This window comes from Trichoderma evansii, assembly GCF_050947405.1.
Source record: "Trichoderma evansii strain SZMC 28006 chromosome Unknown GGI43scaffold_27, whole genome shotgun sequence".
Classification (NCBI taxonomy): domain Eukaryota; kingdom Fungi; phylum Ascomycota; class Sordariomycetes; order Hypocreales; family Hypocreaceae; genus Trichoderma; species Trichoderma evansii.
In genome coordinates this window covers 415,860-443,003 of record NW_028145179.1, presented here as the reverse complement: position 1 = coordinate 443,003, position 27,144 = coordinate 415,860, and the positions used below count along the sequence as shown (strand labels likewise).

The following is a 27,144-nucleotide window of genomic DNA, read 5'->3' as shown; positions in this document are numbered from 1 at the left end:
TGAACTCATAGCCTCCGTGTAAAGCATGCTCAATAAATGGGAATTACGATCTATCTCTCTTTGGAAGAGAAGAATAATAGAATAGGCAGCTGAGGTAATGCTTCTTGTGAATTGGTATACATTCCGTACGATGTTGGTAATAATGGCGAATATCGTAAGTTAGTCGATCCAGCCGAAAGATCAACAGCCATACTTGTTTATGGCCGGTAAGATTGAGGCAAGTGGTCATTTACTATAAGCCATGTAGACCCCATGATTATATCAATAAAGAGAATTGCCGTGCTGTGGTGGCTGCCGACCTCATCGGTCCGTCCTCGCGACACCGAGTCGGATCACGTCGGTCCACTGTGCCGACTTTCAAATGCGCATACGCAATAATTATATGAATGATCAAAAGAGTATGTATGGGATTCGCTATATGTTTTAGGTCGATATGCCGCTTTTTATTCACCTGGTTGTCACAATTATCAAACTGCTCTAGAGAAGCAATGCATAACTTCAAGCTGGCACGAAGATATTCCACTGATGTTGAGCGTACACGGCTTGGTACTGTAGTGCTGCCGACGGAAGCCGGCGCTCAAAGGAGTTGTCGGCCGCTCGAAAAGCTACCCATATCAGCGCTGTTGAGATCGTTATTGGTAAATACAATAATAACATCACCGTTTCTCAACCGAGCTTCAATGGAAGTTCTTCGTCGCGCCATGGCCCCAGCATCATTTATTTTTAATCCGGAGGAAAACCCTGCTCTGCGATGCATCTTGCGCTCTGTTGCTTACTACCAGTTTTGCGCTGGCATAACTCCCCTTGCTCTAAAAGAAAAGATTCAATCGCTTAGGAGCGTGGGATTTCGAGGTGTTATTCTGTGCTACGGAAAGGAAGTGGTATTGCCAAATAGCCACAAGAACAATGCCGAGACCGGGATATATGAACAAGCAGATTTCGACGTTGTAGAGCAGTGGTAGAGCAGTGGAAGAATGGACTAATGAGCACGTTGAGCTGCATTGGGCCGAGCGATTTTCTCGCAGTCAAGTAATAACCCATCAAGCCCAGAACTGGCAGCTTTTGAAGCTATGAGCTAACCCAACTCAAAACTTTCAGGGGCTGGTCGAATTGCCACCGATGCTCTCCGCGCTGGGCGGCCTATGCCAAGTGTTATAGAGGAAGCCATGGCTGCACTCTGCGAGGCGTCTGCCAATAAAGGCGTTCGCTGCGTATTTGACGCTGAACAGGCGATTTTACAACTAACTATTGACGTGTGGGTGATCGACCTGATGCGAAAGTACAATCGCAACGGAGTCGCTGTTGTATCAAACACTATTCAGGCATACTTGAAATCATTCCTCAAAATGCGCAGAAGCACATCGAGCTGGCAGCAAAGGAAGGCTAGGATTTGGGTATCAAACTAGTTCGTGGACCTTATATCGACTCTGACCCCCGCAATTTGGTTCATGATACTGCTGAAGATACACATATGTGCTTCGGCCAGATTGCCGACAGCTTGATATAGTGCGAGCTACCATTTGCAGCCAAACATCTAAAGTTCCCTAAAACTCAACTCTTTATGGCCACACACAACGTGGAGAGCGTACGTCGAGCGATGGAGACGTATCGATCAAGAGTTAATCGCCGAGAGCCTTCAGTACTGTTGGAGTTTGGCCAATTGCAAGGAATGGCTGACGACGTCAGCTGTGAGCTTTTACAGGAAAAAGCTGGAAATGTCTCAGATAACGTCCCTGGGGTGTACAAGTATCTGACATGAGGTACTGTTACTGGTATCTATACAGGCGATCGGTTGAGAACAAAGGTGCCGTACAACGGGCTGGAATTCTGGGGGAAAAGCGCTGTGGAAGGAATTATGGCTAAGAGTTTTGCCACGAGCATGGTGATAGTGCTCTGAAGAGGAAAAAATACTATAAATTGTATAAGGTATATGAAGGTAACCGATTTTAAATAACTAAAGTCTGCTAGAAGATGTTGGGTCGCTGAACATGGTATTGTAGTAACAGAATGTTGATGTATTTAATATTTTCTCTCAACGTTAGACAAAAAATCCCTGGCTATCGAAGTGCACATAGTTCTCAACCGCGATCTTATACTAAATTACGAGGGCGTGCCAACTGTTGCTGTTTACAGCTATTAAAAGCATTAAATTCTCATTATTGTTAATAAAAATAAGCACGCTAGGATATACTCGTAAATTCGATTGCGACATGTCAAATCATTAATGTTTATGACAGTGCAAGCTGCCAACCTCGTTGCCTGACGACATCCCTCCAGCCTATCGTTTCAGTCTCTTTTAATTCACCCCTCTGCTTCCAAAGTTCCTCCAAAACCTCTCTGCAAGCATTCACATTCCGGAACCTCCTCCATTTATTCATTGTGTAAAGCCTGTTCTTGATTCGCTCAATGTGTGTTGCATTCTTCGCTTCCCCGCCAGCAATAAATAGTGGAAAGAGTAACGAGCACTCGGCCAGTGAACCCTCGGGCACTCTTTGCGCAGCATCACATACCGACTCAACATACACATCAATCCCTTCTGTTAGTATATCGGCCGAATGCTGTGGAAAATATTTTTGCAAGACGTAATGGAGGTATATTAGTCCCGCACTTTGATATGTTTGGCTGAGGAAACCAAGCGGCGTATCGGCGGAAACAGCTGGGCATTGCCATTCTCGAAGCTCATCAGCTATACTGCGGGCCCTTTGGAGGAATGTATCATATGTGGAGCTTGAAGGCAATCCTTCAAAGATGCTCGCATAGTCGTCTTCTCCTGGGCTGTTCCCATCATGAAGTGATTGCTCGTATTCTGCGCAGTCCACGTTTAAAACACTGATTTCAGATGTCAATAGCATGATTTTCGACGCAAATGCAAAGTAAGGATCCGCCATCTCGTCATCTGCAGACATCCAATAATCACCAGTGATGAGGGGCCTTCTATCCAGTGATACGCTCATCAGGATATCATGATAGGCAAAATTCCTCACCAACCACTTCCTCTCAACTGATTCCAACCAATAGCTGTTAATGATAGTTCGTGACTTTTGCAGCGCGCCTTCTGGAACATCAGAGCTTCCGGATTGCAAGACGGCCGCGGCACCAAATAGATGGTGTGCCCAACCGCTCGTAGTTGCATCCGAGATGGTCTCCATGGAGCACATGGCCATGGTTATAGCTAGACACATTTCCCCAGAAAGGTTATTGCTGTTAAGGGCGGCGCTAAGGTTACTAAGAACCCTGCCGCGATGCTGGAGAGAGACATTGTGAAAACTGGGGTCTCGTAAGGCAAGATGGGCCGATGACCATGCAGCCATTGCATCAAGGAGGGTAGCGCAGTCAAAGGCCATTGGCAATAGGACTAGATCCACTATTAAAGAATATTCTAGACTTGGAGAAAATAGTTGTGTTAACTAACCTGATAGGAAGCAGTTATTTTCGGCGGTCGCTGATAGCATAATGGCGAGAGTGGAAGTGTAGTATCGCATCATAGTCCTCCGACTGGAGGTCAAATGATCAACTGAATCTTTGGGGCGCACAAAATCCAGCGGTTCAAAGATCTTTGAGACCTTCAACACCTCGGAAACATTGTCGCCCTGTGGAGAAATGGAGTTGTCATAGTCCCAGTGTTGACGCGCTTCAGAACCAGCCGAGCCACTCGCAGCATCTTCCCCGCCGGCGCTTGAGACAACCTCTCGGGGCTTTTCGTGCTTGCAAACGAGATTAAGTCGTGAGCAGTGCCCACAAATCGGCAGCCCCTGGTCGCATTTCTTCTTGCGCTGTCGGCAGGTTAAGCATCCGCGACGTTGTCGCGTGTAACCGCCTTTCTTGATCAGTTTGCGTTGGGGGATCAGCGGCTGCGGCCTTGAAGCCGGTAATAGCGAGACCGGCAACGTCGACATTGCGGCCATAGGAGCGAGATGGGCGTCAATGGCGGCAGGCGGCAGACAATCCCAGTGGGCCGACGTTTGATGACCAGATTTACGCAGCAGGTAGTACCACGCAGGTTATATGAAATGGATCTTCCAGAGTGGTAAAGAAATAAGGTGACAGAGAAACCGAGAGTCGGAATGCGTCCATGCGCGGCGTTAAGGGCGGCGGCGAGCCTGTTATCTTATTAGCGTACACAGTTGAAGATAACGGCTGAGTGTCTATCAGTTGTGTGGAGAATGCGGAGTATAGGGACAATGGATAGCAGCTGGAAACGCAAAGCGCGGGGAACTTATCTCATAGCGCGTGGCAAAGTGGCTGTATTGGGTTAAAAGCAGAGTCCACAAAGTTAATACGTGAGCGTGCTAGTTGCTTTGAGATAACTCGTACATAATAGAGATAGCACTAGAACGAGTTTATCGCCCCTCTCACGCACGGCCAACTTTTGCTGATCCATCTTTCTTTGCTGCTCCTTATTTCTCGCGGTGTAGAATGCGGGGAGTTTGGAGACTGTGGAGCAGCTTAACAATCGCAGAGGAAGAAGAGTTATCATGATATCTGTAATTAATATTGTAATGCTATCCAATTTTTTTGCCCTCTATCTATCCATCTCAGTGGTGGAAGTCATCCCCATAGCTCTCCAGCTGCGGCCCGGTAAAGGTTTTGCGCAGCTTGGCTATCCATACAATTGCTGTCACAACTAGGCCAACAGCCATGACGACAATTAGATAATTCATAGTGCTGGCAGTAACAGGGTAGCCAACAGGGAAGCAGAAACAAATAGAAAAGAAAACTACAAAGAGCGTTGCAACGGCATTGATAACATAGCCAAACTTTCCAAGAGAAAAGGCTCGCTCAGGAAGAATGCTGCGGCCTCGGAACAAGAGCGCAGCCTGAGGTAGCGCAACGGTGATGTTGAGCGCAAATAGAGTGAGGTTGATGAAACTGCTGTACGCTGTGGCTGATGCCACGTAAAGAACGCCGATAATAATCTGCAAGACAAGCATGACTGCAGCGGCGCGAACGGGACTTGCCCAGTTCAGGTGAGAGATGAATTGGGAGTAGGGGACGCCGCCGTCTCGTGATAGCGACCAGATTGTTCGGCCGGCGAAAATGAAGAGATTGAGAACAATGTCGTAGAACATGATGATATAATAGACAGCCCAGATGGTTGTGGCCACCTTGGAATTCAGCGCTTGGTTGTAGACCTCTAAAATTGGAACACCAGATTCGATGAGAGCCTGGAGATCCGTGACGACAAACATAAGCGCAATGTTCCACGCGAGGACTGTGGCGATACCCAGTGCCATGGTCGTGATGATGGCGATGGGGACGTTTCGACTCGGATTCGGCACTTCTTCAGAAACGTGTGTCGGGGCATCAACGCCACTGTACGCCCAGAGGCATCCAGTAACACCGATGAAAAAGGCCCATCCATCTGACCATCCACTAACATTTGTATATTGCCTGAAGACAAAATCGGAAGACTGTTTGATATCCTGGACGGTAAGCAGCGTAACCAGCGAGGCCACGAAGCCAGCAATGGACAACACAAGAATCGTCACACCCAATCTGCCAATGGCAGTAGGAAACCGGGACGTCGCTCCAAATGCGATGATGCTCAGCAGAATATGAAGTAGGTATGTATGCCAAGCTTGTATTTCGTAGCCCTCGTTCCATAGGTTGACGAGGTCAAGAATCGAGCCAGCGACAAAGAAGTTGCACGATGCCGTGGCCGCCATGATATAAATCACGGATATCCAGCCTGTGAAGAACGCAGCGACTCGGCGTGTCGATTGTGGAAAGGTCATGAAAACGATGTGGTATTGGCCACCGGCAGATGGAAATGCAGATGCAAGTTCAGCAAAGCCAATGTTGATTGTGGCCATGACGATTGCGGCAACGATGAGGCCATAGATGAGGCCTGGGCCTCCACCGCAGGCAAGCGGGACAGCAACGCCAGAGGCGAAGGCCACCCATGAGTTCATTGTAGTGAAGCCGAATGCAATGACAGATAGAAGAGTGAATCGCTTCTTGAGCTGTTCTTCGGGCTGTACATATTTTGACTCTTCCACATGGGATTGAGATACGGACACAGCGTCCATAGCGTTGGGCTTGTCAACCATGGCGAAGAACGTTTTCTGGATATTATTCAGGTAATGGAGTAGACTGGGAAAGGAGAGAGGAAAGAGGGGGGATGGGAGGAGTTGAAGAGCTTATATAGATAGTAGCTGGCTTCATCCAAGGATAACAGATATAAAAGCAGCTAGGGCCATTTTAACGAATGACTTGTAGTTGATAAAACTCCCAGGTCATCAAAGATCTAGAAATATTCACACACCAAGAGTTGGCGGGTTCGGATTCGAGCCGAGCTAAAAAATGCGCTTTCTGGAGGCGTGTATTGCTAGCGCTGGCTGATTCTTATCGGTACTTCAACGCGCGTAAGATGTTTAACAGCCGATGGAGGTTGCAACCAAGAACTCAGACTCCATTTTTATCAAGCCACGTGCCGAGGCGATGGAGCTTAAGAACTATAAATGAGGCTTAGAAAACGAACAGTATATACTTGACAGCGTCGTATAAAATCTGCCGGGAGCTGGGTAGACTTTTAACAGCTCACGCGTTGATTTTAATGCTGGCGTTGAGGATATGTCTGCTGGCTAATCGCTTTTGCCACTATTTTAGCAAGTCAGAATGCGCCTATTCGCGGCCGATCTCGGGCTTCATAGAAGAAGCAGTTTCCCCAGACAAAATCCCCCGCCGTTGACGCCGTGGGTGGAGAATGTGGAGAAATGCGAACTCCAACTATTAGACAGAGCGGTCCTATAAATGGTAGCGATGTAAGGCAATTGTGCTGAATGTAGCAACTTCGTTTATATTCTTTCTTCTCGTTTCCTTTGTAGGTATTGTTAAGCGCTCTTTATCTCAAAATGAAGTTCATAACATGGCTCAGCATCCTGGCCTTGGCGGGCTCAGGCTACAGCTGTGGCGGGCATGGCGATGAGAAGGAATGGAGCAAAGAGGAATTGGCTGAGTTGGAGGCAAAATGGGGGCACGAGGTACTTGATGAACCGAATTTGTATTTGCCAACTCGTGTTAACACAATTCAGTGGTCTTTCAACGGCATCGGGTCATTCGCTCATCTAGACTATGTCAAGTGTCTCACAAACCCTCAAGAGAAATATGACATTGCAATTATCGGCGCGCCTTTCGATACCGCTGTCTCTTTCAGACCAGGTGATTATTTTTGCTTTGCGCAAGTGATGACTGTTTACTTACCCTCTCACAGGCGCCCGATTCGGTCCTAGAGCTATTAGACAAGCCTCTTCTCGTCAGACATCTCTACGCGCATTCAACCCTCGCGCAAACATCAATCCCTACCAGAACTGGGCGAAAATTATTGATTGCGGCGATATCCCCATTACGCCTTTTGATAATAATATTGCGACTGAGCAAATGACGCAGGCTTTTAGAAATCTTGGTAGAGCTAAGCCAATAAGCTCACTAAGCAAAGGCAGACCTAAGCTTATCACGCTTGGCGGCGATCACAGTTTAGCGCTGCCTGCGTTGAGATCTCTCAAGGAGATTTACGGCAAGCCGGTTCGGGTACTTCACTTTGACGGTATGTCTTTACAATAACATTCAAGAGTAGACGACGGAAACTGATTGACTCTAGCTCACTTGGACACCTGGAATCCCGCCGCATACCCGTCAGCCTGGGGTTCAACACATTTTACTCACGGCTCTATGTTCTGGATGGCCAATCAAGAGGGACTTCTATCAAACGCATCGACAGGGCAATCTGTTCACGCTGGTCTGCGAACTCGTCTCAGCGGCTCTGACTGGGCAGATCACGAATCAGATACAGCTCAGAACTGGGTTCGCTATGCCGCTGACGAGATTGACGAGATTGGTACACAAGGTATCGTTGATGGCATCATGTCGGTATTGGGAACTGAGGACCCAGTCTATCTGTCTGTCGATATCGATGTGCTGGATCCCGCTTTCGCACCTGGTACTGGAACCCCAGAGCCTGGCGGTTGGACTACCCGAGAATTTATCCGAATTCTCAGAGGAATTGAAGGATTAAATATCGTCGGTGCGGACGTGGTTGAGGTCAGCCCTGCCTACCAAGGAAGAGGTGAAGAGACAGCTTTGGCAGCGGCACAGGTTGTGTATGAGATTCTGAGCTCCATCGTCAAGAGGGGTTTGGAAGACGGCGCTCAGGAAAAGTCAAAGGATACAAAGGATGAATTATAATACATGTATATAAGGATTGCATCAGCGGCTGTTGTATCTCAACGCTGAATCTGTATTATAAACGTGTACAAAAGATGGCACGATCCAATTCATATGCTTGGGGCATATGCACTTTATAAACTGATATTAGTCAGCTGGAATATACGCGAAATATTATAGTGATATCATGCTACCTTGAGACTAGCGGATTTAGCAGCTAGCTTCAATCGCTATTAGACTCCAAGCCTGTTTACTGTTTGTTTGTTTGTTCCATAGGGAGCCTTGTATCTTTTCTTGTATGCCCCCCCATCATGACACCGCATATCTATTTTTGTGAGGGGCTTCTTTGCACGAGATTGTCACTGTTATTCTACCAAGAAAACAAAGGGCATTTCCGGCCTCTTTGCCCTCGCTAATTGCTACGAGATGTGTAGCTGTGTTGGCTCCCCATGCTCATTTACATTTAATTATGCAGTAGTGGCGGGGCTCAACCCCTCTTCTAATGTCTTTCAAGGCATATCACGAGGCTGTGATATGGCAACAAGTCCAATCAAGCAACAGTGGAGAACAATACGATTTATAGTGTATGCAAGGGCAATAAACGAAATGCAAATGCCTATGTAGCATCAGCTTCTTGCTACCACATTACCCTATTCCCGATATAAGGGAGTGAAGTATTGTATATCTGAGATACATACATGACGTAAACTCGCTAAGTCGTCCACTGGCTGTTTTACACGTCACGGTAGTACGTGCAGCAGCTCTTTTATATTCCATTGGATAGGCTAATTACTTTATGAGCCACCCGTTATTGTAGGATAAGCCGTTCGATTATTGGTAAGAAAATCGTAAGTCTCAGCAGCTAGCTCACCATATAAATACCTTGGATTGCCCATTTTCAACATGGTCAAAACATTCCTTTATATATTCTCATTTTACATAGGGTTGCCTACCAGTACCCAACGACGTGATTTATTCTCCCAATCTTCTACATATTGACTTGAAGGACAGCCTATACAAATCTAAGCCATGTCAGTTCCTACTCTCAAGCACGTCTTCACCATGGCGATCACGCCAAAAGAGCCAATCAATGCTGGTGAAACTCCAAGAGGAAAAGCAAACTGGTTCGAAATCACGCATGGCACGATTACTGGGGTAGATGGCAGCCGTATTGCAGAAGTAACCTCGGGTGGAGGAGACTATCTCACTCGATACGTGGAAGACAATGTCGCTGAAGTAGATATGCGGCTGATAGCCAAATACTCGAATGGAGAATTGTTACGCCTCACCGTAACGGGATATGATTATCTCGATCGAGCAACTATGCTAGCTTTAGACGGTCAAGCTGGCGAGGAATCAGGCAGTAATGCGTCAGCCATCTCTGAACCGTACGGATTTGAGATATTGAAATGCAGCACGGCGAGTCAAGAGCATAGATGGATGAATTTTGCAATCTTGCTGGCGCGAGTACATTTTGTCGTTGGTGCTGCAGGCATTGAAAGCGTTGTATACAAGGTGTACCACGTAACAAACTAGGCCTACATGAAGAGGCAATGTAATGGATGGAGAGTGTATGGCAAGGCTTAAATAGGCTCGAGTTAGTTATTAAATAAAATATCTCGAGCGATCTTCTATAACATGCGATTACGGATGTTGCAAATATTGAGCCATTTTTTCTCTTTGTCCAAGATCAACGCAATGCCAACGCTTCCACATAAATACTTAATGCAGCTCTGTATTGGTTCAGATTCTATTTAAATAAATAGCCGTTTGCTTGTAGCTTCTTCCTCTTATAGCCTAACAGCTTATTGGTCCAACAGCTTATTTTCGTTGTAAATCGTCTGGATTATCTCGACGACTTTATCAGGCATATTCAAGAATGGCGAGTGGCCGGAGTGGAGACTGAATGTTCGAATTTGAATCCCAGCATCTCTCTGGGCCTCAAGAATAAAATTCTTTTGAACATCTATAGGGATGATTTCATCCAGTTCAGTATATATTCAGCTACATGGGACATCTTTCCAAGTAGCATGAGTTAGTGGCAACGTAAAGAACTCGAGTGTTTGGTAGCTCATATACTGCTTCCAATAGTCGCGCTCATCTTTTTCCATATCTGAATAGTAGTGATCATGGAATGGTCGAATGTCAGCGACATCAACATCATTCAGCTAAGAGGTTATTAGCGAAGCCCTGTTTTCGCTTCCAATGGCAAGAGAGATTAATCTCCATTTTTCCAAAACAATTACTTACTTTAGTAGATGCTGCTCTTGTGGGGCAGTTTGCGCGTGATCCATCATAAAAAATGAAGACGTTGTCGTCTTCGTTGGGCAAGTAACCAGCCAGAAATACAAGGTGAGCGACACCGCCCTCATTCTCGAGATCCAGGAACAAAGTGAATTTGATGATTTCTTGACCGCGCCTAGCGAAGTAAACCTGCAAGTTGCCGCAAGATTCGGGCCAATCGTTGTTAATCAACGTCAGCCAGCACCGTTGTGATGCCATTCTTGTTGAGGAGGGTCAAATACGACTTTTGCCTTTGCCCAGTCTGAGCAGAAAGGATATTGAGGAAAAAGCGAGGGAGGGTAAGCTCGGCTACCCTCAAACCCTAGAGTGGTTGTGGGATGCAGTTGCAAGTCCGGTTTTGAATGCACTGGGGTTGTGTCAGTATTCTCTGGTAACGACTGGCTCTATGTATGGTGGATACCAACAGGTCCTCTAACTAAATTTCCTCTCCATGCGGCAGGCTACCATAATAGAGCCGTTTCCGCAACAGTGCTCGACAGGGTTATGTCATCATACAGCTCGTCTATTAAAGCTATTATATATGGTCGCCGACGTTGTAATCTGGGGGCTCTGTCCGCTTCAACTAGAGCGCTCCTTATCGCCATGCAAGACACGCCAGGGACCACTAACAGTCTTTCTTTCGCAACTGCAGAGGTGGAGGCAGTAGGAAGCATTTATAAATCAATGGGGATCAACACTGTTGAACCAGACCGGTGCAAACAAGCCGTGGCCTCTCAGCTGCCGCACTGCAGACTGTTCCACTTTGCAGGCCATGAGCACACCAACACAGTCAATCCTTCCCAAAGCAAATTACTGCTGGAAGATTGGAAGAGCAAACCACTTACAGTAGCCGGTCTATTAGATATGAACCTGCGCGAAAACTCACCATTTCTCGCTTACCTTTCAGCTTGCGGGACGGGTCAGATCCGGGACGAGAGGTTTACGGATGAGAGCATTCATTTGATCAGTGCGTGTCAATTGGCGGGGTTTGGACACGTTATTGGTACGATGTGGGAGGCCAATGATGAACTGTGTGTGGAGATGGCGAGGATTACATATGAAAAGATGAGGGAGAAGGGGAGGGAGAAGGGCGTGACAGATGAGTCGGTGTGTGTAGGGCTCCATTGTGCCAGCAGAGAACTTCGGGACCGCTGGGTGAAAAAGTTTGGCAAGGTTACGCATGAAAGAGACTTGGCCGGCAAGGTAGATGTTAATGACATGGAACATGAGTTGGATGAAATGTGTAATAGAAGGAAAGTCAGATCGCCAACGTGCACGGATCTGATCGAAGATGAAGAGGACGGCATGGGCCGTGCACACTGGATTCCATATGTTCACGTTGGTGTGTGAAAGGGGAATCACTTCATCATGAAGGCTCATATATAGTATGTTGTGGTCGAGAAGAACTACAATGTTTGTTATACGGTTTGGCTGCGGCTAGAGCTGGTAGATCTAGATGTTTCTTCCTACTCTTGCAACTTGAAGACTTCCACTGCCATTGGCACCTAATTCGCAAGGACACCCTTAGAGAACCCCGTCGGCGGGTTGACGCACTTGCTACTACTTCAACTCTACCTATATCTAGTGTTAGAAGAGAGCTTAGCGGGTTTGAACTAGCGGAGGCCAGGACTGCAAGAAGAACAGTGCCTCTATGTAGCAAATGTCATGTCTTAGGTCACGCAAAGACATCAGAGGAATGCCCTCTAAGATACATAGAACCGAGGGCATTACAAACCACTACACCGGAGGGGTCGTCAACTTCGGTTCAAGAGACGCCTATCTCAGGCCAGGCGCACTCGCCGCCTGCCACTACCTCCCAATACGCAGAACAAGGGCTAAGTGAGCTCTCAGATAGAGCACCCTGCGAGAGTGTTTCAGAATTTCAGCACCCTACTACACAGCCAGCAACTAGACCAGAGCCATTTTTACAAGCAGAAAACCCTCACGGCCCGCCGCCAAATCAACTTTCTGCAGAAATTGTACAAGAACCACCCACACTATCTGTGGACAGAGTATCTCCGCCACCAAATCCCACTTCAGCTCGTTCGCTGAGGTACGATGATCCGCGAGCTATATATGAGAGGTCCGTGAAAGATAGAGAATCCTGGTACAAGGCTCAGCGCCCGGGAACCTATGTAAACAACCGCATGTACCGACAAGCAAGGGGCTTACCATTGGGATTTAAGAAGGAGAGCTATGAATGGTGTCTGGATTACAAGCGGATGGGCAAACATTGTACGGCATCTACTGGCAAAAGGGACTGGACCAAGGAAGAAATGACGGCGTATATTGGGAATGAAGAAAATGAACGTATAGAAGCCGAGATAGCCCAAGAGCTCCAGGATGGCCGATTTGAAGTTGGTAGGAGAGGTGCAGAAGAATTTTAGAACAGAGCAGAAGAAGACAGCGCTGGACAACAAATATTGTTATAGGAGATCATGCGATTATTGCCCATTATACCATTCTCTTTAACTGCTCTTGGTCGCGATGCATATTCTGCTGTTAGGTCCATTCTTCCCTTTTTCGCATACCAGTCGTAGCAACATTGCAGATTACAGAGTTAACAGCAATAGGTTGGGTCAGTCTTGATTATTAACAAATTAACTATGTACATATATATTCCGACCAAAGCCTAATGTCAAGGAATGCAGCATTGCGTACGAAAGCAATAGAAGCCGCCGCAGATACCCCATATCTATCACCATACCAGGCATCAAATGCGGAGCTTTCTGCAGTGTGCCATCTCCAGCACCCCATACGCAATGGCACTCTGGATCAACCGGGGGAATATCAGGCAGTATCAATCGGTACTACTCCGTAACTGGGGTTCAACCCATTTTTTGGCTACAGGGGTTTTCGTTAAGAGTGACTAGAAGAAGGCTAGCGTGGTGGGTGTAATACATATGGTTGGAAATGGAAGATATTGATTGTGGCTGAAGCGGTTGATTGAAGGGCGACGGCAAGTGAAAACGGCTATATATAACACAACCCTAGACCCTAACTCTAGAAAAGTAGATCCCATGTGGATATACTCTCGATCAACGAAAGTCCCTTAAATCACGATCTTATGCCCAAAGCTTGTCAGCCAATAAAATCCTGCTCGCCCTCGTCTCGATACATCCAGCATTATACTTTTTACAATACTAACTAATGTAACCGGGGTTTGACTTATTTTTTTCGGCTACAGGGGTTCTCGTCAAGACTGGCTAGAAGAAGGCTAGCGTGGCGAGTCTCGCTAACCTAACGTAGAATGCCGCCCCTATCATAGATGGGGCTGACGATCTTAAAGCACTGGCCAATCAGAGCTGTCCATGCAGCAATCAAGTACGCGATGGCAACAGGAAGGCTGGAACAAGGACCCGAATCCAAACCTCAATCAACACAGTGAAAAATGAAGCAATCCATCCCTTGATCCCCCCCCCCTTCCCCTTCCCTTCCCATGTAGATCTCGCTGCAGCCGCCGAAGATAGGACACTGCACGCTTGGAGAAGATAACCTTTAAGATCATCTACAGGTAAACACCTTAACAAGGGAATCCCTAACACACCACCAGCAGCAACCAAGGACTCTATACTGTACGCGTTACAAGGACAAATATATGGGCTATCGCGAGTTCATGCCGGATCTGAGAGAAAGATTATGTAATTAGTGCACTAGTGCCCTATAGGGTTAGTCCTTCCGGGCGTAATAAACATCATCCAGTCTCGAGCCAACATCGAGACACTTGATAATGAAGCTACAAGCGTGTCCCTCAGCTGAGTAACCTGCAACTCCCTTGTGAAAAACTACGGCATCTAGCGTAACTTGATTATGGCATCAACCACTTATACTGGCCTAAACAATGGACTCCAGATTGGAAATAACCATGGTTCGATCACGGCTGAATTTCATCTTCCGCGGGGTAAGTTTAATCGGTATACGATAAACTGATTTAGAAGTTTACGCTGTTCATAGCATACACCACCGAAGATATCGATCGATTTTGCCTCCGCGATCTACGCTGCCCTGACTCGCTAGTTATAAAGAATCGGTTGAAAGAGAATAAGGACAAGTTACTCTCCCAGTCAATCGAATGGATTCTTCAAGACCCGCAGTATGAGAGTTGGCAAAATGGAGACGATGTCAGTCTGCTTTGGATCAAAGGGGGGGCTGGCAAAGGGAAGACCATGATGTCGATCGGTCTTATCGAGGAACTCACACGGGCACGGCATGAATCTACTGTGATGACTTATTTTTTCTGCCAAAATGCTGACTATGAGCTCAATACCCTTGAAGCAATCATCAAGGGTTTAATCCTACAACTAGTGAATCAGCAAATGGCGCTTATGGAGTCTCTACGTGGCCGCTGGGACACTGTGAACAATTGTTTTAATGAAGACGTTACCTCGTGGCGAACTCTGTGGAATATTCTTTTAGAAATGTTGGACCGGTGCAACTGCTCAAGGGTATACATAATTATAGATGCTCTTGATGAGTGTCAAGACGATGGCATGGCCAACTTCCTGAAATTAATCGTCCGAAATGGAATGGACCATCCCGCCAGAATCAAATGGATGTTGACAAGTCGACCATTGGAGAGCGCAGAGCGGGCATTATTAGCTGGACATGACCAGGTGCAAGTCAATCTTGAGCTCAACTCGAAATGTGTTTCCGAGGCTGTGAAAGCTTACATCACTTATAAAGTGGATGAACTCAGTCATCGCCACAGATATGGAGAAACACTGAGGAGAGAGGTAGAAACTGAGCTTACTGAAAAGGCTGAGGGTACCTTTATGTGGGTAAGCTTGGTATGCAAGAGACTCGAGAGTGTCTGCCGAGATGAGGCCCTGGCCACAATTCAAAACTTGCCACCAGGTCTGGGTCCTTTTTATGAACAGATATTGAATCAGCTCAGGAAGGGTGAGGACGCTGATGTACAGGGGTGTATGCGACTGCTCAAGGCGATGGTGCTGGCATACCGGCCTTTAAAGGTGGAGGAGGTTCCTAGTGTGACTGGCCTAACTGATGAGGAGGACACTATTATAGGATTAGTCAATCGCTGTGCTTCATTCATCAGGATGCGGGAAAACAACATCGAGTTCATTCATCAGTCTGCTCGGGACTACTTGGCTGGGGAGAATGGACTGTCTATACTCGACTCACATGAATGCTTTGGACATGATGAAATTGTACTGGGTTGTCTGTCTTATTTATCCAAATGGCTCAAGGTCAATCTCATGGAATTGCCGCGACCTGACGCAACCAGAGAATCTTTGAAAACTCAGAAAGGAAATGGCTTACTGTCTCATGTGGACTATGCAGCTACATTCTGGGTGCAACATCTCGAGAACACTAACTGCAGTATAATAGTCCAGAGTGGGCTCACTGAGAACGGCCTAGTCGGTACATTCCTCCACACAAAGTTGTTAGAATGGCTAGAATGCCTAAGCCTCTTAGACAGGCTGCCGCGGGCCATTGAAGCGTTAAGAAAATTAGAAAATATAGCAAAGGTTAGTATTTAATATTTCTTGGATGTCCACGGTCTTTGCTGACGACCTTGTCAAAGGACGACTGTTCAGCATTAGCATTTGTGCAGGATGCTATGCGTTTCTTGTTGCGACACTACCACACTCTGGCTCATTGGCCATTACAGATCTACAGCTCCGCCATCATCTTTAGTCCTGAATCAAGCGTTATAAAGAGGGAAAATCTTCACAAAATTCCTGTATGGCTGAGAAAAGTCCCTCCTATGGAGGGCACTTGGGATTCTCTGATACAGACACTTGTAGGCCACTCAGCACGGGTCAGTTTCGTGGCCTTCTCACCGGATGGCAAGCAGATTATATCAGGCTCTGATGACAGGATTATCAAGCTTTGGGATGCTGCCACAGGTGACCTGCAGAAAACACTCGCAGGCCACTTAGGCTCGGTCAGTACCGTGGCCTTCTCACCGGACGGCAAGCAGATTGCATCAGGCTCTTATGATGACACTGTTAAGCTTTGGGATGCTGCCACAGGGGACCTGCAGAAAACACTCGCAGGCCACACAGACTCGGTCAGTACCGTGGCCTTCTCACCGGACGGCAAGCAAATTGCATCAGGCTCTTGTGATGAGACAATCAAGCTTTGGGATACTGCCACAGGTGACCTGCAGAAGACACTAGTAGGCCACTCAGGCTGGGTCATTACTGTGGCCTTCTCACCAGATGGCAAGCAAATCGCATCAGGCTCTGGTGACAAGACTATCAAGCTTTGGGATACTGCCACAGGTGACCTGCAGAAGACACTAGTAGGCCACTCAGGCACGGTCAGTACCATAGCCTTCTCACGGGACAGCAAGCAGATTACATCAGGCTCTCATGATGAGACTGTCAAGCTTTGGGATGCTGCCACAGGCGACCTGCAGAAGACACTAATAGGCCACTCAAGCAGGGTCAGGACCATGGCCTTCTCACAGGACAGCAAGCAGATTAGATCAGGCTATGATGATGAGACTGTTAAGCTTTGGGATACTGCCACAGGTAACTTGCAGAAAATACTCGCAGGCCACTCAGACTGGGTCAGTACCATGACTTTCTCACCGGACGGCAAGCAAATCGCATCAGGCTCTGGTGACAAAACCGTCAAGCTTTGGGATACTGCCACAGGTGACCTGCAGAAGACACTAGTAGGCCACTCAAACTGGGTCAGTACCGTGGCCTTCTCACCGGACGGCAAGCAGATTGTATCAGGCTCTAATGACAAGACCATCAAGCGTTGGGATACTGCAGCAGGTGACCTTCAGAAGATAGTAGGCCACTCAAGCAGGGTCAGCACCGTGGCTTTCTCACCGGACGGCAAGCAGATTATATCAGGCTCTGATGATAAGTCTGTCAAGCTTTGGGATGCTGCCACAGGGGACCTACAGAAGACACTAGTAGGCCATTCAGGCATGGTCAGTACTGTGGCCTTCTCACCGGACGGCAAGCAGATTGCATCAGGCTCTTATGATGACACTGTTAAGCTTTGGGATACTGTTACAGGGGACCTGCAGAAAACCCTCGCAGGCCACTTAGACTCGGTCATTACTGTGGCCTTCTCACCAGATGGCAAGCAAATCGCATCAGGCTCTGGTGACAAGACTGTTAAGCTTTGGGATACTGCCACAGGTGACCTGCAGAAAACACTCGCAGGCCACACAGACTGGGTCAGTACCGTGGCCTTCTCACCGGACGGCAAGCAAATTGCATCAGGCTCTTGTGATGAGACAATCAAGCTTTGGGATACTGCCACAGGCGACCTGCAGAAGACACTAGTAGGCCACTCACACACGGTAATTACCGTGACCTTCTCACCAGATGGCAAGCAGATTGCATCAGGCTCTTATGACAAAACCATCCAAGTTTGGGACATCACCAAATCTCTGAAAGCCTCAAAATATCTTGGACGCGCTATTAGTAGCCATTTCAGCTTCCGATCATCGAAGAAAATTAAGACATCAGAGGAGGTCTATACCATAAAATTCTCAGCAGATAACCGATACCTTGCAACAAACATTGGACCAATTATACTTGAGGACATGCTGATAGACAGACCGGACACGGGCTTGGATTTATTACAGGATCTCTACGTCAGAGATCAGTGGATATGCTATGGAGAGATGCCCTTCTTTCGGCTACTGTCAGATTCCCAACCTGAATCTCGTGATGTGCAAGGCGATCAAGTGGCTGTCGGATTCCAAAATGGTCAAGTTTTGAGCTTTGAGATCAATCGACGTAGCCTACAGTCAATACTGTAATGCACTCCAGGTGTGACGATCTGGCAGGCTATGTAGGTGGAAATCCGGTGGAGATGGTAGTTAGGACAGAAGGCAGATTGACTGCTGGTGGTTTTGTTAGGTCGGATGTGGTTTGTCAGCGTCTGTAGGCCCTTTGTATGTCTTTTCCTTTTCTAGTCAGTTGTGGGAAGTTTCCACCCATTCATCCATATTTCATCATCATCTCTCCCATGATTTTTGAGAGTTCAATCACCATTTTCTCACTCTCAGTTGCTTCTCATTTCCTATGCAATCCAGGAGTACTATTCCTATTAGGCTCACAAGATCAGTGTGAAATTGATACAGAAAATAGTGCGCACGAAAGAATCATGGAAAGGATGTTTTGTAACTCCCTGGTGCTGTCAAGCTTCCTTAGCTGTCGGAATTGCCACATTTATTAAGAACTGTCATTCTATCACAGGGAATAAGATTTATACTGCGTTTTTTGTTCACAACGTTTCAACAGATCCTATTGTGTGACAGCCCCAGTCATACAGGCTTTGTAAGCTGTCTTTGTGGTATAAAACTGTCATGTCATTAATCAATCTCCGAGCTGTATGTATCTGGTTATTTACACTCGGATGAATGGATGGATGATTTCATTTACCCTGACCTCTCCTCAAAGGGGACTTGCAGGCTACAACCACTATCACTATCCCTATACTCAATACCATTTCTTACGGGTGGACTTTATGCCTCGCCTAGGGGCCTGTTGGGGGCCTTTGCCTTAGATTCTGTTCATGTGGGGTTAACGAACCCTTTGAGATGCTTCTGCGAAGTCCAGTACAGCGGCCATCCGCTCCCGGCGAATATACCAATCATTACCCCGGAACTGAGCTTACCTGTTAACTCAATTACGAACTGGACACTCTTGGTTGGCGACCCATGGGAAGCTCCTCCAGTTTCGCGAGGGCGATAAATGTGAATGTGGTGTAAAGGAGACCGTCACCCACATTCTGGTGGACTGCCCGAGATTAACAACAGAACGACAGAGACTATGGAAGGAGATTGGCGAAGCTTTCGGCAACGTAATGGAACCGAAATCGTACTAGAGCGTTTACGGATGGCGGTCAGGGTTGCACAAAAGGATAAGAAACAAAAAGACAAGAAGACTGCTGATATCCCGCAATGACTGGTGGGCAGGATGAGCTCCTCAAAAGCTTCATCGAGCATATCGTAGAGCTTCCAAATCAGCATAACAGATACTGTCGAGCATAAAGAACATTGAGGCTATACTCGTACAATGCAACAAAGAAACAATGGAAATAAGGCACTAAATGTAGCAAGTAACAAAGAGCTATAAGAAGCTATCCCGAGCGCCAAGATCTGAGTTAGGGTTGGAGCGAGCGCGAACCCTAACGGCGCGGAGAAACCGCCGGCATCGCAGATGATCAAGAACGCCTGAGAAGCAGCCGCGGGCCCCGTAAAGTCTGGGAAGTGGGAACGTTACCAGCCGAGGAACAGCGCGGAGGACCGGGGTCGATGTAGAGAACCAACGGGTCCGTTTCATAGTGGCTCTGAGGCGAATAGTCCTGTTCAAGTACCCCTGGAAGACAGAGACAGGCCGCGATGTGACCCGACATTGTGATTCTGTGTGATAGAGAGCGTCTGTTTTATTGCTGGGTTGCGTGCGGTACTACGTGTTGGAGAGGAGACCTCAGGGGGAAGGCACTAAATGTACACACAAAACAACGGATATCAGAATTCGAGGAGCAGTATCTAGTGAACTCCATCTACGTCATGAAGAATCATTCGCGATACTGATGGTTATGAGCTGACTTCGTATGGATAGATTCGGGCAAGAATCCTCACCAGAGCGTTTCTGCACCAAGGGCACAGCAGTGTTTGAAGCTATTGTGACGCTGCCAATCTATTGTATTCGAATCTAGCTAATTCTGCAAATAAAGGTGCCTGTCGACTGAGAATTGTCGAGAGCCTTCCCTGTTCTAAATTTTTGGTGACGCCGGTTAACTGGTAAAAAATTATGTCTTTTTCTGTCTTCTAACAGGGAATTGTCCTGTTGTAACGATCCGTTATACCGTTAAGCCAAACAGGGCAAAATATTAGGCTAATAATCACTATTGTAGCAATTACTGTAACGGAACCAGCTATTATAAGGGATTTAACTGTTACGGGGAACCAGGTCGTAACACCTCTATTATGAAAAATCAAAACCCCTCGCTTTGATACGTGTTTCTTCCTGATTGGTAGGCCAGTTGTGCCTCGTTGCACTGTGCACCTCACCAATAAATATCAAACAATACCATTCTATCCAACAAGAATATTGAGCATGGGGGAGAGAGGAAGAAGCAGCTTTAACTCTGGCAGCTTCGCTAGCTTTCATGTGTGCCCTACACAAAGCTACACGAAGCGCTTTACCTTATTCAGCTCCAATTCCTTTGTTCAGGTTATTTCCAGATACGGCACCGCCAGGGTTGCTGCTCGGTACCTTAAGTGTCCAAAACGGAAGCCGAACTAACTCAGGGCTCGGTCGTCACAGTCCTTCTCTATCCTAAGTATGGAGAGAGTGGCCAGCGAAGCTACTTCCTTGGCTGGCCACTTGAGACTTGTCAAACTGATTGCTATCTATGATGACAATCATATCTCTATCGGTAAGAGCTAGGCATTTTCGATTTTTGCCCTGCCGTGAATGACAAATTACATTGCAGATGGGGATACCAAGTGTGCATTTACAGAGGATATTATGGAGCGCTTCGAATCGTATGGATGGAGCATTCTATGGGTTAAGGATGGAGACCACGTTCTTGAGGGAATTGAGGACGCTATCAGAAAAGACAAAGACGTCAGGGACAGGCCCACAGCGATCCGCGTCGCTACAACAACTGGTTACGGCTCTAAATTGCAGGGTACTGGTTTACGGCAGGCTCTATCGCGCTGAAGACCGCGTGGCTGTCAAAGTAAAGTTTGGATTCAACAAGCATACTTTAGTGCCGACTCCCTGGATATCAACAAACCTTTGCGGCATATATGGTTTCCAACTGTCCTTTTCAATCAAATTTTATACAACGTGGGTACTCTTTCAATTGTTAACTGAATACTATTAGCTTATACTCTTTTTAAATTTGGCTTCTTGTTAAGTATAGGATATATTTTAAAACTTCCATGGGGCAGAGTTTAAAGTTGGATACTTGGATAGAAGTGGTTTAACATATTAAAAAGGGACCTTTTCTCAGTTCATAATACTTGTAAAGGCTCATTCAATCAATATTTAGTCTTCAGCTTTTCGAGTTTAACGGGAATCGACGGCTATGACTTTGAGATTCCCAAGATGAGGTGCTTTTCCTAAAAAAAGAGGCCGCCCGTCATTGGTATGAAGTGAGTAACTGGGTCATGTATTGATGATGATGGTCTACCACTAATACTAGAGGCAGATTATAATCTAGCCAAGAGCGATATCCGAGAATTTTATATAGTGTTTTATGTGTTTAATATAGTTCAGAAACCAATGATTATCAGTTTTGCAATGGTTCTAGTCAGATATTGCATTGACTATTTATCTTTCGTCTGAATTTTCCAGAATGCTCGTCCACCCCGTTTAGATTGAGCTGTTTACTACAAGCCAGATGTAATTAAGAACTGCTAAAGCGGACACCGCTAACCTTGCCCGAATTGTTTCCTATCTGGAAGCCAGAGTTAGGCCCTGAGAATACCACACTGTTGGTGTAGGTGGTGGTAGATTGGATGACTTTGATGACTGTGTCAGTCAGTAGCTTGTCCTGACCAGCAGCTACCTCTTTCAGTAGTGGAAGAATGTCCTTGTTCGTGTTCATCTCGCACACCTCTTCCTCACACAGCTTGCGCTGTTCTTCTTGGATTCCCGGAAAGAGATCGACCAAACCGTCTACCAATTCGCTAATGTCCTCGATCAGCCGGGTGAAGTTCTTCTCATCATATACAGTCCATTTGTCCTGCTCCAACTCGGACTTGCCCTGCCGCTTCTTAGAGAGATCCTGCATCTTCTGGTGAAGTGACGCCGAGACGCTGTCTAGCTCTTTGGCTGGGTCCAGCACTGGCGCGGCGGAGTTCCCGTTGCGTTTCTTGAATCGTTTCGAAGCCGCCTCGGCATCCGCAAAGAGCTCTAGAATCTGGTCCAGAAGGCCTTGGACCTGCTCTCTATCTTCGGGAGCGAGCTTCGTTATCTGGAATGGTTTCACGTCGTCCACGTTCGCCAATCCGACGGACTGTCCCCAACGGGTCAGTCGGAGGCGCAGCACGTCCAGTTTCAGCAGACTGGTCTGGAAGCTTTTGCCGAAATTGGCTCCCATTTGAATATATCCAAAACTTTGAACCGCATCGTTGAATATTCGAGATTGCTCATTCAGCATTTCCATCATGGCGTCCTGTTTCGATTCCAGCTCCCGGTTCTGTTCGATAATGGTCCCCGTGTCGGATTTGATGGCCTCCGTTCGCTCATCGATAAGAGTGACCCTCGCTACGAGGAACTCGAAGTTTCCATTCATGCTTTGAACAACGTCGTTCAGGATCTCTACAGTCCGAAGAGTGGCCAGACCAACGGCCTGGGTCAGCTCATTCACGGCTTCCTCCATATTCTTGATGGCCTCCGAAAGAGCTCCGTCCGATCCATCAATTAAACTGCTAAACCACTTCTCTAGATAAAACAAAATTAACCATCAAGGCCACCCAAACAAGAGAGCGTGGTCAAAGAAAGCTGCTTACTAAATCGTTTTCTCTCGGCATATTCCTGGGCAACCGAACAGATGGTCAGCATACCTGAGAAGACACGAGCGACACAGCGCTGGAACGGCTTTTGCTGTGGGGTTTTATCCTCGATCATCGAGAGTCGGTCAAAAAATCGATGCGTGAAGTCGAAAAACCCCATGATCTTATCATAGTCGGCGGACACCGTGGCAAAAGACTAAGCGCGTTAACAAGAAAAATTATTTTAAACGGCGGTTTTATTTATTTATTTTTTAGAGCACTGTACCTGCATGACCTGCCCGAAGGCCGTGAAAATCAAGCTGGCCGGCATTGCAGGAGGAAAGGCCTGTCAACCATCAATATCAACCAGAATCAAACGATATACACGCTGTTAATGCTCAAGACGCACCGATGCAGCATTTCCAACTACTTGGACGGTGTTGACGATCTTCTGGATCAGCCACAGGTTGTTTTTGAATGCGGTCCGTACATTATCTGTTTTAGACCGGTCGTGACGGAAATCTTTGAACTCATTTGACAGGCCTTCTGTGCCCTTCATGATTTGATCTATGTTGCTAAACTGTGCCAGTCGAAGACTCTTCTTGGTCCTTTTCTCATAGTCTTCGACTGCGCTCTGCCATAGTTGAGTGAGGTCGGACACCTGCCCTGCATCATTTCCTGTCTGAGTGGCCATGCTTACAAACGTTGTCAGCTTCGACCAAACGTGAGAGGTGAATACCAGAGGGAAAACGGATTAGTAGCAAAGGCTTGGGGACATATATTTTGAACACAAACAAATCAAGGTTGAGTGAGGGTCGTCATGCTCATGTGGTAATAACCCCACCCGAGTCCAGCACCTCATTTGATTCTCTGCAGGGTACTATGCAGAGCGGAGAGCTGAGGGAAAAGGCCTAATACGTATTACGGAAAGATTCAAGTATCATTTCACAAACTAAGCCAACCGCCTATTGAGAACTAAAACTTGGGCATTTATTTACCTCCGACCCCACTTGGCCTCAATCTGGGAAGATGACCTAATGAGGCGCAGTCTATGCAAAGAACTGACTGGTGGAACTTTTGCTAATTGCTGACCTGCATGAATCTATAGTTCTGGGTTCAAATGCAGAGACAAATACGCCTTTGAACCTCATCTAGATTGTGATAATACAAATGAAAGTTAAGTTCATCCTACATCTACGGACGTACTCGATCCTCGAATGCCAGGTGCTCACTCGAGAAAACATTAAATTAAAAATAAAAAATCAACCACTTACTAACTTCTTCCAAAGCTGAACCCCTTCAGGGTACCCACATTCTGCCCAAGCTGCAAACCGGAATTGTGGGATCCCGAAAATGTTGTATTGGACACATTTTGCACCCCCTTATCCTCCTCGGGAAGAACAATCTTCGACGCCCATTGAGTAAGAACCCGCAATACCTTCTTGAAGTCCTTGTCATCCTCGGCGTCATACTGGCTCAATCGTAGCTGATTGCGCGCCAGCCGCTCCGGGGGAGGAGCTTCTGGGCATCGGGCCGATGCCTCATCCACGATCTTCACGTCCTTGCCGCCCAGTTTGGTCCCGGCTCCGGCGTAGAAACCCTCTACCTCGAACTCAGCCCCGGCTTGTTTGAGGCCGGCGAAGGCCAGGGGGGTGGCAATTAGCCGCTGCGACCTGTCTTTCAGGTCCGACTCACTCGGGATCTCCTCCTGAGCCAGTTGGAAATACTTTGTGGCTGCTGCCAGTGATCCAGCCTGGAAATGCGGTGTTCCTAGCAGTAATATTCCGTGGACACACCCAATAAGCTCTCTTTTCCGAGGATGATCGGCAGCTCTCACTAGGGCCTGGATACATAAATATCCCAGATTAGTGGGGGTTTTCAGGGACAGAAATTAGAGATATATAGAGAGAGATAGAGAGAGGATACATACGTTCTCCAAAACCGTGCCACCGAGACAGTGTGCAACAAAAATGATTGGTCGCTCTTCCTATCGTGCCTGTCAGCGTGATAGATCAACGTGGACTGGGAGAGTAGGGCTGGGAAACCTTTTCTTTCTCGGTTCGATGATCCATTAGCTCGTTGATTAGGTCGTTGGAAATGTCGGTGATTCCGTCGTCCTCATCAAAAAAAGAACCGATCGCCGCCTCATATTCAAAAGACAGGATACATGCATCTGATACCTTGGCCGGGAGGAGTTTTTCGGGCCAGAAGACATCTGCCTCGGAGGTCCACGGTGCTTGATCGCCATGTAAGCCGTGGACGAACACGATACTGCCGGTGCTAATGGTTAGTACGTAGATATGAATAGAAGAGACTGGACCGATCTTACTCGACTTTGGCGTTGGCTGGTTCCCGAATAACTCTAATAGACATTTCGAGGATGTGGATGGATGGAGTCGGAACAACTATAGCTAGCAAGCAAGCAAATAATAGGAAACACTGTGCAAGATGAGTGACAGGTAGAAGGTTTATGATGTACGATTGAGATACGAGAGTGGAAACATGGCAGCAGATGAAAAGATAAATCTCGAGATATCTTTGTTTGTTAGTCCGTCCTAAGCCTATATTCCCCTCCCAGCATGCAACAGCCTTGCAAATCAATAGTAATAATAATGCCTAACGTGCAGAAAATTGCGGTAGGCTTACTTACCCCGCACCAGGCATAATACCCCGCACCCTGAGATCCTCCACGGATACTTGAAGTTCCAATGTTTTCCCAACACGTGAAATCTCGTAGTGTCTTTAAATCACCATGCGATATCAGTTCACTTTCGCGCAGTATTATAAATTCCGGCTATTGAGAAGCCAGCTTGAGAAATGCACTCCATTTCTGCGGTCTATTTATGTATAAAGGGGGTTAGCCCGCTCTTAGCCAAAAGATGTTCCTGTAATCCCTCGAGTCTTTTATACATTGGGTTGACAACTGCCACATTCAGGTGGCACAGCCACCAGATTTGGGCAAAATCAGGCTGCCAGAGCCGTGTAGGAACAGCAGAATCTTAGCAACTCTCGAGAGGCATTTATTTAACGGTGACCGTCTAGGGATTGTATTTGCCCGGATTCAATCTACAGCATGAATCTGCTGTGTGGGCTTCCTCGCCGATCTTTGCAAGCCTCCATTGCACAACTTATGTGTAAGGCACAATCCCAAATTACTCTAGCGTTTCGCCCGATTACACTTGCCTAAAGTATCTTGTACATTAAACCATGGTTCCTTTTAGAAGTGCAGTTTAAGAAGCCAGTTTTCGCACCATTCTTCCTTTGCGAGTATTGAAAATTGGCAACCAGATCGGAATCGGTTACACGAGTATGTAACCGTAGGTCAACCAGATTTGCCAATGGTTGACCGTCTGATGATAAACACAAAGCCTCGAGCTGCTACCCATATATTGATATCCACAAATAAAGCTTCTTGCGATACATACCATCGCTGAAGCGGAAGGCTATTGTGAGGGAATGAAACCTGATTAGAATCCATTGCTTTGTGCAGGCAAATGTGACGGCGAGATTACAGGCGATCAGCGCTGAGGCGGAAATATTACAGCGTGGGACCCAATAGGTGCACCGCCGGAGGTGCGAATAAAGCTTCCATACGTAACGGCGCACCACCAGCGGTGCATTTAAGATTCCTCACGTTAGCTAGCCACACCTCTACAGCGAGCATGTCAGCTGCGCTAAGTTGCCCCTGAAAGCACCTTGCTTTGCCCTACGTCCGCACACCTCTCACACAGCCCACTCAGATGGAGCGGGTTGAAGATTCCAACCACTTCCCTGACGACTGTCTTCCTCCAGAGGGCGAATACAGCTCTCGAGAGGCCTTGTACGCAGCGGTCAACGCTTGGGCAGCGCTACGAGGCTATGCATTCGTGACTAGACGGTCAAGAAAAACACCTAATGGCAGGCAAGCTGTCTTTAACTGTGACCGTGGTGCAGGTCGCACCCCAGATGCCTTAATTGTAAGACAGCGGCTCACTACTATAAAGCATACAGGATACTAATTCTCCGTTCTTGCGAAGGAGGGTCTTGATAAAGCTTCTTAGAAACTTACGCATTGTCTTAGTAGCGAATGTGCTATCCACAACCATGAGCCAAGTACACAGAGGTCTGCGCATCCAGTCCATCACAAGCTATCTCATGCTAATATATTAACCGCTTATAACCTTGCCAACGCAGGCGTGGCGCTAAAAGAGATCAGATCTTACCTACATAACCACTCAGAGACTCTTGTAACCTAGCAAGATATC

At 47.1% G+C, this 27,144-nt stretch overlaps 11 protein-coding genes across 11 annotated transcripts; 6 read left to right on the top strand and 5 right to left on the bottom strand.

Moving 5' to 3' along the window:
* Nucleotides 1-488: 488 nt before the first annotated feature.
* GGI43DRAFT_430781 (proline dehydrogenase) lies at nucleotides 489-1,759 on the top strand (the record flags this gene model as incomplete). Its single annotated transcript, XM_083209319.1, has 5 exons — nucleotides 489-947; nucleotides 1,026-1,029; nucleotides 1,099-1,304; nucleotides 1,388-1,444; nucleotides 1,508-1,759. 5 exons carry the CDS (start codon nucleotides 489-491, stop codon nucleotides 1,757-1,759), a joined length of 978 nt encoding a protein of 325 aa, XP_083056431.1.
* A 361-nt stretch (nucleotides 1,760-2,120) lies between these two features.
* On the bottom strand, nucleotides 2,121-4,469 carry GGI43DRAFT_416363 (Zn(II)2Cys6 transcription factor). The gene is made up of 2 exons (XM_083207277.1): nucleotides 3,413-4,469; nucleotides 2,121-3,355 (listed from the first exon to the last, which is right to left on the bottom strand). The coding sequence occupies exons 1-2, from the start codon at nucleotides 3,903-3,905 to the stop codon at nucleotides 2,229-2,231; spliced, it is 1,620 nt and encodes a 539-aa protein (XP_083056430.1). The 5' UTR covers nucleotides 3,906-4,469; the 3' UTR covers nucleotides 2,121-2,228.
* On the bottom strand, nucleotides 4,398-6,452 carry GGI43DRAFT_224479 (amino acid/polyamine transporter I). The gene has a single exon (XM_083200409.1). The coding sequence runs from the start codon at nucleotides 6,048-6,050 to the stop codon at nucleotides 4,536-4,538; it is 1,515 nt and encodes a 504-aa protein (XP_083056429.1). The 5' UTR covers nucleotides 6,051-6,452; the 3' UTR covers nucleotides 4,398-4,535.
* GGI43DRAFT_224484 (agmatinase) lies at nucleotides 6,453-8,348 on the top strand. The gene is made up of 4 exons (XM_083200410.1): nucleotides 6,453-6,983; nucleotides 7,035-7,161; nucleotides 7,214-7,546; nucleotides 7,601-8,348. Exons 1-4 carry the CDS (start codon nucleotides 6,855-6,857, stop codon nucleotides 8,182-8,184), a joined length of 1,173 nt encoding a protein of 390 aa, XP_083056428.1. The 5' UTR covers nucleotides 6,453-6,854; the 3' UTR covers nucleotides 8,185-8,348.
* Nucleotides 8,349-9,027: 679 nt separating this feature from the next.
* GGI43DRAFT_416356 (DUF3237 domain-containing protein) lies at nucleotides 9,028-9,800 on the top strand. Its single transcript, XM_083207276.1, has one exon. It carries the CDS (start codon nucleotides 9,193-9,195, stop codon nucleotides 9,697-9,699), a length of 507 nt encoding a protein of 168 aa, XP_083056427.1. The 5' UTR covers nucleotides 9,028-9,192; the 3' UTR covers nucleotides 9,700-9,800.
* Nucleotides 9,801-10,292: 492 nt separating this feature from the next.
* GGI43DRAFT_430778 (CHAT domain-containing protein) lies at nucleotides 10,293-11,796 on the top strand (the record flags this gene model as incomplete). The annotated part of the gene is made up of 6 exons (XM_083209318.1): nucleotides 10,293-10,338; nucleotides 10,604-10,639; nucleotides 10,737-10,796; nucleotides 10,829-11,601; nucleotides 11,636-11,649; nucleotides 11,697-11,796. 6 exons carry the CDS (start codon nucleotides 10,293-10,295, stop codon nucleotides 11,794-11,796), a joined length of 1,029 nt encoding a protein of 342 aa, XP_083056426.1.
* A 2,366-nt stretch (nucleotides 11,797-14,162) lies between these two features.
* Nucleotides 14,163-18,030, top strand: GGI43DRAFT_224193 (WD40-repeat-containing domain protein). Its single transcript, XM_083200408.1, has 5 exons — nucleotides 14,163-14,347; nucleotides 14,401-15,935; nucleotides 15,992-17,110; nucleotides 17,180-17,265; nucleotides 17,645-18,030. Exons 1-5 carry the CDS (start codon nucleotides 14,257-14,259, stop codon nucleotides 17,718-17,720), a joined length of 2,907 nt encoding a protein of 968 aa, XP_083056425.1. The 5' UTR covers nucleotides 14,163-14,256; the 3' UTR covers nucleotides 17,721-18,030.
* Nucleotides 18,031-20,738: 2,708 nt separating this feature from the next.
* GGI43DRAFT_387855 (transketolase) lies at nucleotides 20,739-21,119 on the top strand (the record flags this gene model as incomplete). The annotated part of the gene is made up of 2 exons (XM_083203993.1): nucleotides 20,739-20,832; nucleotides 20,890-21,119. 2 exons carry the CDS (start codon nucleotides 20,739-20,741, stop codon nucleotides 21,117-21,119), a joined length of 324 nt encoding a protein of 107 aa, XP_083056424.1.
* Nucleotides 21,120-21,564: 445 nt separating this feature from the next.
* GGI43DRAFT_223664 (prion-inhibition and propagation domain-containing protein) lies at nucleotides 21,565-23,186 on the bottom strand. The gene is made up of 2 exons (XM_083200406.1): nucleotides 22,919-23,186; nucleotides 21,565-22,850 (listed from the first exon to the last, which is right to left on the bottom strand). The coding sequence occupies exons 1-2, from the start codon at nucleotides 23,079-23,081 to the stop codon at nucleotides 21,811-21,813; spliced, it is 1,203 nt and encodes a 400-aa protein (XP_083056423.1). The 5' UTR covers nucleotides 23,082-23,186; the 3' UTR covers nucleotides 21,565-21,810.
* GGI43DRAFT_416335 (uncharacterized protein) lies at nucleotides 23,097-23,836 on the bottom strand. The gene is made up of 2 exons (XM_083207275.1): nucleotides 23,189-23,836; nucleotides 23,097-23,119 (listed from the first exon to the last, which is right to left on the bottom strand). The coding sequence occupies exon 1, from the start codon at nucleotides 23,592-23,594 to the stop codon at nucleotides 23,292-23,294; it is 303 nt and encodes a 100-aa protein (XP_083056422.1). The 5' UTR covers nucleotides 23,595-23,836; the 3' UTR covers nucleotides 23,097-23,119; nucleotides 23,189-23,291.
* Nucleotides 23,837-23,843: 7 nt separating this feature from the next.
* On the bottom strand, nucleotides 23,844-25,642 carry GGI43DRAFT_416334 (uncharacterized protein). Its single transcript, XM_083207274.1, has 4 exons — nucleotides 25,230-25,642; nucleotides 24,946-25,171; nucleotides 24,831-24,887; nucleotides 23,844-24,743 (listed from the first exon to the last, which is right to left on the bottom strand). The coding sequence occupies exons 1-4, from the start codon at nucleotides 25,271-25,273 to the stop codon at nucleotides 24,174-24,176; spliced, it is 897 nt and encodes a 298-aa protein (XP_083056421.1). The 5' UTR covers nucleotides 25,274-25,642; the 3' UTR covers nucleotides 23,844-24,173.
* Nucleotides 25,643-27,144: the final 1,502 nt, after the last annotated feature.

Coding starts and splice junctions, on each gene's coding strand:
- GGI43DRAFT_416363 (XM_083207277.1), bottom strand. CDS start 3,905: ATGGCCGCAATGTCGACGTTGCCGGTCTCGCTATTACCGGCTTCAAGG. Junction 3,356..3,412: donor AAATAACTGCTTCCTATCAG/GTTAGTTAACAC, acceptor TAGTGGATCTAG/TCCTATTGCCAATGGCCTTT.
- GGI43DRAFT_224479 (XM_083200409.1), bottom strand. CDS start 6,050: ATGGTTGACAAGCCCAACGCTATGGACGCTGTGTCCGTATCTCAATCC.
- GGI43DRAFT_224484 (XM_083200410.1), top strand. CDS start 6,855: ATGAAGTTCATAACATGGCTCAGCATCCTGGCCTTGGCGGGCTCAGGC. Junction 6,984..7,034: donor AGGCAAAATGGGGGCACGAG/GTACTTGATGAA, acceptor AACACAATTCAG/TGGTCTTTCAACGGCATCGG. Junction 7,547..7,600: donor TCGGGTACTTCACTTTGACG/GTATGTCTTTAC, acceptor GATTGACTCTAG/CTCACTTGGACACCTGGAAT.
- GGI43DRAFT_416356 (XM_083207276.1), top strand. CDS start 9,193: ATGTCAGTTCCTACTCTCAAGCACGTCTTCACCATGGCGATCACGCCA.
- GGI43DRAFT_224193 (XM_083200408.1), top strand. CDS start 14,257: ATGGCATCAACCACTTATACTGGCCTAAACAATGGACTCCAGATTGGA. Junction 17,111..17,179: donor TAGTAGGCCACTCAAACTGG/GTCAGTACCGTG, acceptor AAGACCATCAAG/CGTTGGGATACTGCAGCAGG. Junction 17,266..17,644: donor GCTTTCTCACCGGACGGCAA/GCAGATTATATC, acceptor CCGGACGGCAAG/CAAATTGCATCAGGCTCTTG.
- GGI43DRAFT_223664 (XM_083200406.1), bottom strand. CDS start 23,081: ATGGGGTTTTTCGACTTCACGCATCGATTTTTTGACCGACTCTCGATG. Junction 22,851..22,918: donor TGCCGAGAGAAAACGATTTA/GTAAGCAGCTTT, acceptor TGTTTTATCTAG/AGAAGTGGTTTAGCAGTTTA.
- GGI43DRAFT_416335 (XM_083207275.1), bottom strand. CDS start 23,594: ATGGCCACTCAGACAGGAAATGATGCAGGGCAGGTGTCCGACCTCACT.
- GGI43DRAFT_416334 (XM_083207274.1), bottom strand. CDS start 25,273: ATGTCTATTAGAGTTATTCGGGAACCAGCCAACGCCAAAGTCGA. Junction 24,888..24,945: donor ATCGAACCGAGAAAGAAAAG/GTTTCCCAGCCC, acceptor CAGGCACGATAG/GAAGAGCGACCAATCATTTT. Junction 24,744..24,830: donor GTGGCACGGTTTTGGAGAAC/GTATGTATCCTC, acceptor TTATGTATCCAG/GCCCTAGTGAGAGCTGCCGA.